The sequence below is a fragment of the Phalaenopsis equestris genome, unplaced genomic scaffold (genome assembly GCF_001263595.1).
Source record: "Phalaenopsis equestris unplaced genomic scaffold, ASM126359v1 Scaffold000055, whole genome shotgun sequence".
Lineage (NCBI taxonomy): Eukaryota > Viridiplantae > Streptophyta > Magnoliopsida > Asparagales > Orchidaceae > Phalaenopsis > Phalaenopsis equestris.
Genome location: NW_018164497.1, coordinates 101501 through 112680, shown reverse-complemented (window position 1 = coordinate 112680; position 11180 = coordinate 101501). Strand labels below are relative to the sequence as shown.

At 34.9% G+C, this 11180-nt stretch overlaps 1 protein-coding gene across 1 annotated transcript; it reads right to left on the bottom strand.

The window, feature by feature from the left end:
- Positions 1-4253: 4253 nt before the first annotated feature.
- On the bottom strand, positions 4254-10777 carry LOC110019400 (protein PLASTID REDOX INSENSITIVE 2; the record flags this gene model as incomplete). The annotated part of the gene is made up of 3 exons (XM_020717038.1): positions 4254-4739; positions 10344-10439; positions 10538-10777. Coding segments are annotated over 3 exons (531 nt in total), but the record flags the coding sequence as incomplete, so codon positions are not given.
- Between the last annotated feature and the right edge of the window lie 403 nt (positions 10778-11180).

Sequence of the window (11180 nt, the reverse complement as noted above, 5' to 3'; positions counted from 1 at the left end):
ACGAATATTTAAATCGAGCCGAACACGAACACACTGTTCACGAGCCGATTTCGAACACGAGCCGATTTCGAACACGAGCTATTTCGAACGAGCCGAACACGAGCCAAGCCTGAGCTCGCTCAAGCTGGGCTCGTTTACAGCCCTAACGGTGGCCGATAGAGGTGGCATGGTCATGACTTCCTCACTTCTTGTCGATGCACCGTTAGGTGAGGTGTTTCAAATGCTACCATTTCAAGTCAGAAGTAGCCATAATTTCAAAAGCAAAAAATAAAATTGGAAATGGGATCTTACAATCTTCTTAGTTAACTCCAATATCTTTAGAAATTTTGTAAAAAGTTTACAAAAATTTCATTCATCTTTTCATTCAATTTGATTTGAAACTAAGAATGATAACACACATATTTATATAAAATGATATAACACTATAAACTTTATGCATATGATAAGCATGCATGTCATATAATAAGTGTAAGTCATTCGGCATGCATGGCTTGGGGTAAAAAAGGCATGCATGATGAACTTTTGTGTTTGTTTGTATATATACATTCAATTACTATGATTATTATAACGTATATAAAGTTAAATTTTCATACCAGAATCATGCGTAGAAATTGTATATCATAAACAGGTGTGGAATTAAGTACCACCCAAATTTTCGATATCACTTAAAATTATGAACTTCTTAACCTTTAAAAAGTGTAATACACATTTTCATCAACAAGAAATGCAGAATGTATGTAAATATTAAAGTTTAGTTGTTAGATTTGTAAATACATAGAAATTGAGTGATATGTATGTAAATCTCCCAAATAAATTATTTGGAGCCATTTAAATTAAGTATAATAAGAAAGCAACTAAATTTTTTAAGGAAAAAATAATAATAATAATAATAAACTTATCGAATGAGCAGTGAACTGTCCGAGCATTTCTTTTACCAAATGCTGACAACATTTTAAATAATAATAATAATAATATAAATGATATGCCATCAACAAATTTTCAACAAATTTTCATCATCTGACACCTGACACGAATCTTGAGGCATCACATGCATCTCGAGTCAATCTTTTGAGCAAAAAAAATTATATTTTGATAAAGTCATCCAGAAGTCCGATTTCAACAAATTTATAGTAAACTGACCGGCTCGATGAGACGCCACAATGATATCAAAATTGGTCTAATCCATGTCAAATCAGGCTCAAATAAAGTCATTAAGCCACTTTTGGAAGTTTTCGGGCATATTCGGAATGACAATTAGATGATGAATCTGGTGAGCTATAGTCAAATCGAGCGTCTCGACAAGATGAATCATATGAGCCCAAGATCACTCACTTTAGACATCATTAAGACACTCAAATGTTCATCATAGGCTATCTAATCAAGGGAATCCATATGAGATGTCTGATCAATGTGGTTCAAATATCTTAATTCATTGCAATTAGGACTTTAAAAATAGAACACCACCCCTCTCATGATGAGGGATGAGAGAGAGCTTGAAGCCTGAAGAAGGCTAATACTTAGAGAAGGAGCTGAAGTTGCCTCATGCTCCTCCAACTCTCACAATCGCCAACCACCATCGACCACCGCTTGCAGATCGTCACATATTCATTGCAACAACTTCATCTACGTACTGACGTTATAACTTAATAGATTATGTAACAATTTCCCATCCTTGGGATAAAGAGTCTCTGTAATCATCAACTTATTGTGAATTTTTACAACAGGGTCGGGCCCTCGTGAATTTTCTCTATTCTAGGTTCTCCACGTAAAAACTTTTGGTATCTCAACTTGTTTTTTGTTTTTCACTTGAGTGTGGAATCTTCGTACAATGCTAAAACAATAATTTGTTACTCCACCACCACGAATCTTCTATCACGAATTATTTGGGAATCGTTTGTGGAACATAGAGCATTCTCATCACTAAAGTACTTCTAAGATTTGTTGCATGGCCACCAGGGTGACACTATCGACATCTATACACAACTCCCTTTAAAGGAAATCCTACAAAAACCATAAGCATCGAGAAGATTAGTTAAATGGGAGGTAGAATTAGGAGTATTCGACATTCATTATCTACCACGACAAAATATCAAGTCACAAGTGTTGTCGAGTTTGTGATGGAGTGTACAATGTCTGCTTCTGATGAGCTGCCTCTTTCTTCTCCACTGTCATATTAGTGGACACTGTATGTGGACTGAGCGTCCGAAAACATTGGAGCTAATGTTGGATATCTTGTAGTACAAGCTCTGCTTGAAAATTCCAGCCAACAATATTGTCGTCAAGTATGAAGTCCTTGTCGCTCATCAACTGTGAAGTACAAAATATAATTATCTAAATTGATTCACAGCTCGTTGCATTCCAAGTAGAGGGAAATTTTGACACCACTCCATGCAATGAAGAGCCGTGTGAAGCAACAACTAATGTCAGGGAGTCACGAAGCAAACTATGAAGCAATGCATCATCCCGAACACCGGGCTAACTTCAAAGACAGAGCAAGAACACACTCCAAAGATGATTTTAACAATGCACCACAAAGACAGTGCTACTGTGCATCTCAAAGATGGGATAATGATGAACCTCATGTACGCTCATGTAATTCATGACTCCGGCCCCTACAACTCACCATTATGGTCGATATGACCTACGTGATCCACAACTCTCTACTCTCTATGAACAACCGATGCTCCTAAAGCAACCATCTATGACTCACATGGTCAACTACTGTTATGGTTATCAACCACAACTTCTACTATAAGCTGACACTACAACCGTCATCTACAACACTCACGACAGACAACTATCTCAACATCAATTGACTATGACCCTTGCTGCCAGGTGTTGCCGAGAACTACAGTAAAATTATGGATATACAAATTTGTAATTTCATCTTCTCTAATTCAGGATAATAGTGGACTTCTCTACTCACAATTCATAGTGGATTATTTCAATTGGACCATACACACTATTTTTTCCACTTCCAAGGGTTTTCTACATAAAAAATCAAGACGTCTCTGTCTGCTTATTTTTCTTTAATCAGCTAAATGTGTGCTTGTTTTTCATGCACCGCTAAAATGATAAATAATTATATTATTCTACCGCCACAAATCTTCTCGCATGTATCAATAAAAAGTGGCAATTATATAAATAGCACTCAAAAATATTATTATTTATGAATCCAATACTCTCAATCTATATTTCAAATTCTCACTCAAATATCAACATTCCCACCCAATATTTTCATTTTGATCGAAGTCTCATACAAAAATGTACGAGCTCAAAAATTCACTGGGGTGCTAATTTTGTAAATACACATCAGCAATACTGGCCTTTTTAACTTTTTGAAATACACATTTTACACGCATAAGAAATGTGATATGTAAATATTAATATTAATATGTTAGATATGTAAATACATAATAATTTAGTATTATATATGTAAATCTTCCAAAAAATATGCATTTAATTTAAATATAATAAGAAAAAAATTAAAATATTTAATCAAAAAAAAACCCATCCACTCACTTTTTTTACTGTTCCAAAATTACTTTTACCAAATACTTAATAACTCTAACATAATTTAAAATAATAGTAACATAAAAAAAAGGAAATAGCAGTCAAAACATTCCTATTTACAAATATAACATCCTCATTCATCTATTTTTAAAATTCTCACTCAATCAAAATTCACAATAAAAACTCACCCCCCTTTTTTTTTTTATCAAATTAACATAAAATGTGAGCTCAGTAGCTCTAAAAATCACTACGGCACTAAATTTTGTAAATAGTAAAGTTGCGAAAGCAATAGTTCAAAAAATGTAAAAAAAGAAGTCTTAGGGCCCATTTGGGACAGTTTATAAGTGTGGGGGCGTTTTCAAGTACTGTTTGGTTCGTGCGTTTTGTCGGTTTATCTGAAAACGTGATTCCATTTTTACACTAAACGCAAGCCGACTTACGGGTTGTGTTTCAGGATAAGTTTGGTTTGCGCATTTTGCCCGCTTATCCAAAAACGCGGTTCCATTTTTACACTAAATACAGGTCACAGGTCAAACCCCGCAGTCGACTTGCGGGTTGTGTTTCAGGATAAGTTTTTATCCTGAAACGCACAAGCTGCCCCAAACACACCATTAGACAGTGTTTCACCTCCACCTTAATTTTCATTAAATAGAATTTATCAAATTCGATAAATTCAGAATTATCAAATCAACAGTGTAACAATTCTTCTCACAAACGGCGGAATAAAACTGTCTGGCAGTTGGATTTATTAAATCTGAATTTTAGTCATATAGATGATGGAACACACAAAGAAGAAAATGAAATACGAGAAAATTGAATTCAACGTAAAGTTGGATTTTTTTTTTAATTTTTTGGCTAGATTTAAGTTAAATCAATGCTACCAATCGCCGTCTTAATATTGCAGATAAGAATCTTGCAATGCACAATGCAGCACACTTCATCTAATCAAAGCAGAGCTCAGCAAAAAGCCAAAACCCTAGATTATATCACTGAAGAAGATCCAAATTATGAAAAGAAGAGCTTAATGTTAATCAAAGGTTGGGATCACCAGTCCAGTCTTTCCAGTCTTTATCGATATGTTCTTGGGCCCATAAGACTGCAGCACGTGCGGCCTGAGGTCCTCCGGGTAGCCCTTTTTCATTTATAGTGTCAGCCATGTCGATGAAGGGCACGACCATGAGAGTCCCGGGGCCACCATACTCGGTGTGCAGGAAGTCGCTCAATATCTGAAAAGGCAGAAAGAGAGGGTTGTTTTTGTTAAGTTTCTTTTGTGGAAGCTGAAGTTCATTTGTGATTATTTCAAACATATTTTTGAAATGATATTTTTTTAATCGACATAATCAAAAATATTTCTACAAAATTGGCATTTAATCTATCTATCTATCTACATATATATATATATATATATATATATATATATATATATATATATACAAAATTGTATTGTGTGGACTTGAAGTGGCGACATCAGTATAATATCACGGCTATGAAAGGAGACATTTACAGTCCTACCATGTCAATTTCAATTTTTTAAAATTTTACTTTTAATTTATAATAATTCTGATAATTAAAAATAAATATATAATTTAAATTCTTTTATCATTATTTGTTCACATTTAAATAGAGGCTAATTAATATTTTAATTGAAGGAGCTAACATTTTATTAAAATATAGTTTTAACAATTAAATTTATGATTGTAAGATGATTTTAAAAAATATAATTTCATATTTTATGATTAATTAATTTTATTTTTTAAGGAAATAAAATTTAAGTAATATTTTATGGGGAGATCTGAATATTGTAATAAAAAACGAGATAGAAAACTCAAAAAAGGTATGTTTGTTGGAGTCTGATAGAGAGGAGACTATTTATGAGCATGGATGTTTCCTTTTGAGAGCTCGAATCGTACTAAACTTTGGAGGTTACCTCGCCATTTGATGACTAGTGAGATGCTAGAAATATGAGACATGAGAGGGAGAGTAGTGATAGTCATGGATTGGTGCATGTGGGAAAAATGTCTTGTCCCGTTGGGTGGAAAGTCAGCAGAGAAAGAGCTAAGAAATGAGAAGAATTAGCCCAAAGGTGAAATAATTCATGATCAAAGGGAGCTGATAGTGTATATAAGGAGGAGGCAGAATGAGAGAACAATGTTTGTCGTGTTACTAGTGTCATGAAGTCCCTTGTCCCTGTCTACCCCGACTCCTGAGACATCTACACATTCCACTTTAGAATCTGATTACCCTGGTGATATAATTCCTCTCCCTTCTCCTCCTACTCCCATAGCTTTAAGGAAGACCTCTCGTAGAAATGCATGTCGTTCTCTTGATCGTCATTCTCCCGATTGTTTTGGTTTTTTACATCACATTACTCAGTTTGTCTCATACTCTAACATATCGTCTGTACATTGAGCATTCATTGCATCTTTAGACATTATCTCTATACTCATGTGTTGATAGGTCGCTAAGGAGAATCCAAAGTGGAAGGCTGTCATGCTGGAAGAACTTGGTGCTCTTGATAAGCACAGGACGTGGGAGATAGTACCATTACCAGCGGGGAAAAGAGCATTTGGGTGCAAGTGGATCTTCATAGTAAAAACAAAATCCAAAAGGGAAAATGGAGCGTTACAAGGCATGATTGGTGGCGAAGAGGTACGATTAGACATATGACATTAACTATGACGAGACTTTGCACTGGTAACGATGATAAGCATAGTGAGAGCACTGGTTTCTTTGGCTAAGAATGGTGGGCGAAGGCTACACCAACTCGATATGAAGAATGTTTTTCTTCATTGTGGGTTACTGGAGGAGATGTATATGGAGATACCACCAGGATTTAGTTCAGGTCAGACAGTGGGTAAGGTGTGCAACATCAGGAACTCGATTTATAGCTTGAAGTAGTCGTCTCTTGACAACTTTAGGCATGAGATATCAGCAGATCAATGTCGATCAGAAAGTGTTCTTTAGTAAAAAAGAATGTCACATCACTATGCTTGTTGTGTTGTTGATGACATGATTATCACTGATAATGATGAGCCAGAGATTGCTCAACTAAAGGTAAGATTGAGCAAAAAATTTGAGGTGAATGATATTAGACAGCTCAGATATTACCTTGGGATTGAGGTGACTCGTGAACCGGAAGGGATGGTTTTGTCTCAGAGAAACTATGTATTAAATTTCCTCACAAAAACATGCATGCTGGGATGCAAGCCTATAGTCTCTTTAATTGATCAGAAAATCAAGTTGAGTGTGGAGGCAAGAGAGTCAGTTGATCATGAGAGATATCAGAGTTTGGTGGGTCATCTGATATATCTGAGTCACATGCATCCCGATATCTCATTTGTAGTGAACGTGACGAGCCTCCATATGCATGATCCAAGGAAATGTCATATGGGCGCAGTGTATCAGATTATGAGATACCTGAAGAGTGCACCAGGTAAGGAGTTGATCTTCATGAAGAATTGGCATATAGACATTGAGGGCTATTGTGATGCTAATTGGGTGAGTTGTGCATATTACAAAAAAATTCACCACAGGATACTGCATGTTTGTAGGAGGCAACTTGGTCTCTTGGAAGAGCAGGAAATAATTTGTAGTAGCGAGGTCAACAACAGAGGCAGAGTACAGAGCCATGGCCGTACGAGTTGTTGAGATGATGTGGTTGAGAGCCTTATTGGTCGAGCTCAAGGTGGATCGAGGAACTCAAGCGAATTTGTGGTGTGACAACAAGTCAGCAATCAACATTGCTAGCAACCCGGTGCAACACGATAGAACCAAACATGTGGAGATTAATAGATTCGTCATCAAGGAAAGTTGAATAACGGGCTACGAAAGCCAAGTCATGCAGCCACTAAAGAGCAAGTGGTTGACTGCCTCGTAAAAGAACATAGTTCATCAGATTTGCCTCGATTACGTGACAAGATAGGCTTAGTGGATATCTTTTGCCCAACTTGAGGGGGAGGGGGTGTTAAGATTTGTATCTTATTTTGAGGGGTTTAACTGGAAATAGAAAAAATAAAGGAAGTTTAGGGGTTATTAGTAAAAAGGTTGTAAGGCTCTATAGAAGCCCAACTCACGAAGGAAGATAGAATTTTTAGCAAATGTATTCATTTCTTCAAAAATGCACTAAAGTTAATGGATTAGAGTTACAACCTGAAATTTATGCACAAAACAAATTGAATGATCCATAAATCTCGATCTCCTCGTCTTAATTCAGCATTAAAATTTAGTGAAGTGCCTACTTTTATGAAATTGCATAGCAAGTTTATTGCAAATGGAAACAGAATCCTCACAAGACTATGTTGTAATAAACGAAAAACAGGATGAAGCATGCCGTCTGTTTAACCAAAAAAAGGCATGCATCTTTTGTCAATTTGAAAAATGTCAAATTTTGAAGAATATATATTTTTGAAATAGTACTACAATGATTTAGATCCGATACACAGAAGTAAAAAAGGAGGAAAACTAATCAAGGAGAAAAATGCTTTGACGCATTTCATCTGCATAACATAGACTTATATTCAAGTGGTTGAGCAGCAATGGGTAATGCCATTCTACAGGACAAAAATATGGCGAATATAATTTTTTTTAGGGCGATTTACATACATATCAAACAATTCTCATGTATTACCTATTAAACACCTAAACATTCATATTTAAATGCATACAATTCAACTCTTTAACATCACATCAAATACCACCATCATTACTTTTCAAAAAGTAAAATACTCTTTTTCATGCATTTAGTCTATGGCATCAAGGTGTCATAAGTATAAATATCAAACTTTGGATATAAGATATGTAAATGAGTAAGAATTGAATGACATGTATATAAATTTCCCTCTTTTTTTCAAGTTTTTAGAAGAATCCTTTGCTAAATTACCTTGATAATGACTTTTACTACCACATTAGAGTTTGCTTCATAATAAAGTAGTTATCCAAGTGATTTCTGTCATTAAGCTAAGTAAGCAATATTATTCAAATAGCGTACCATGATGAAAGCTACACTAACGTCAAAAATCAAGCATCGTCCGCATCATTCTCACTCTAATATCTATTTCTCCATGAGATTATAATGTTTCTTTAGAAAACAAGCAAATTAATCATTTCATTTTGGAAATTTTCTCAAATCTATCAGAATAATCTTCCCCAATCTAAGGAAATTAGGGAACATTTTCTCAAATCTATCAGAATAATCTTCCCCAATACAACAACAACAACAACAAAGCCTTAATCCCACTACGTGGGGTCGGCCACATGAATCCTTTTTTCTCCATTGCGTCCTATTTAGTGTCATATTTTCATTTAGTTCTAATAAAATTCAACTCTTTAACATCACATCAAATACCACCATCATTACTTTTCAAAAAGTAAAATACTCTTTTTCATGCATTTAGTCTATGGCATCAAGGTGTCATAAGTATAAATATCAAACTTTGGATATAAGATATGTAAATGAGTAAGAATTGTATGACATGTATATAAATTTCCCACTTTTTTTCAAGTTTTTAGAAGAATCCTTTGCTAAATTACCTTGATAATGACTTTTACTACCGCATTAGAGTTTGCTTCATAATAAAGTAGTTATCCAAGTGATTTCTGTCATTAAGCTAAGTAAGCAATATTATTCAAATAGCGTACCATGATGAAAGCTACACTAACGTCAAAAATCAAGCATCGTCCGCATCATTCTCACTCTAATATCTATTTCTCCATGAGATTATAATGTTTCTTTAGAAAACAAGCAAATTAATCATTTCATTTTGGAATTTTTCTCAAATCTATCAGAATAATCTTCCCCAATCTAAGGAAATTAGGGAACATTTCTATACATCCCATCATAACTGTTTAAAATATACATACATTTATTATCATTTTATTATTATTATTTTTTTGGATTACCTACTCTATTATCTTCCTCATTTATTTAGGTGCAACACCAATTTTTCTTTAGTATCCGCTATTTGATAGTACTCTACACCCATGTTTGATGATTTTAATCTTACCAGTCATCATGTGATTTTGATTTATAACTCAAGTTACTTCAAGCTTTCTCTATAATACTTGTTCTCATGATAATATTATTTCAAGTTAAATGGATATTACCCAACAAGTTCATGTTAATGTAATAATATGCTGATGCTTCCATTATTGCGACTAATTAAAAATAATAGAATCTGTATTTTATTATGTATAAAAACTTCTTTTTTTAAATATTTCTTTAAATTTAGATCATCATAGTATATTTTTTATTATTAAACAAATAAGAAATTAATGTGTGTGTGTGTGTGTGTGTGTGTGTGTGTACAAGTTTCAAATAAAAAATTGCATGATGCATCTACATAATCTGCTATTGCGTTCGATGTTTTCTTATTGAATGATAAATCTAAAATTTTGCTTAAAATATATCTTCTCTAGTAAAATTTTTAGGTAGTAGAATCCAATTCTTTGATGGATATGAAGGGATTTGATTATTTTCTTTATGTTTATCAGAGTTGAGAAACATAGTAGCTTTGAATTGAATGAGGTAAATTTAATTTTTTAAATTCAACTTCAATTCATCAAATAGTTAAGACCATAAAATAAAGAGGAAATTACATATATATAGCACTCAAAACATTGTTATGTGCAAATCTAACACCCTCTTTCATCCATGTTTTCCAATTCTCACACAAATATCGAAATTCACAACAAAACCCCAACCAATATTTTCATTCCCCCGTCTATCAAATTAATATAAAAAAAAGGAAATTTTGAATATTGCAGCCCTGAAAATCAACTGGAAAAGCTATACTCTCTGCAAATACTATCTAAACTAGAATAGAATCACTAACCTCGGTACAGATACACACAATTTCTTCCAGCGAATCGTCAAATATGTCCTTCTTCGACAACCTCTCGATTAGATGAGCCCTAAACTTACTCGTCTCCTGAAACAAAACAATCAACGATCCTCACGATAGATTAAAAAAGAGCAGAATCAGGCAAATCTTCAGAAAAGTAAACAATTAGCAGGCATGGAACTCACAGCTTCCGCTCGGGAATCGGGTCCGGAAAAACGTATTCCACTGCCTTGCAGAAGATGCGGGTTGAGGAGGGGGGTGCTGTTGATGGTCTGTGAGGGCAAGCGCGATGAAGTTTTGCAGTGAGAGAGAAGTTGGGATAGGGAAGACGGCGGTGAGAGGGTGGCGAGAAGGCTCGGAAGCAGGAGAAAACATAGTGCCGCGAAAGAAGGGGAGACGGCGAAGGAGAGACTGCAGAACGCCGAGGTTTACAGGAAGATGGAAGAAGAGTGGAGGTTGAAAGAGGGCTTTGGGATGCCATCCTTTATCTCCTCTTACTCAAAAGGGAACGAGTGCAAGATTTTAACTTTGTTTTTTATTAGATTTTTTTAAAGATTTTTTGTTTCTAAATTAAATAAAAATTTATTAATACAAGGAAGACTGGGATACATACCACTCAATTTTTACATATATAACACCGAAATTTTAATACAAGGAAGAGTGGGATATCATATATATATATATTCGCCCTCACGGTGCCCTAGCCGTGATTCTTCGCTGCCCTCCTCGGGACTGCCCTAGCCGGCGGCTGCTCGCCGCGGCTTCCCCTCACCGTCGGTTGCTCTTCTCCGGTCGGCTCGACAGCAAGGGATTGCGATGTTCGAGACG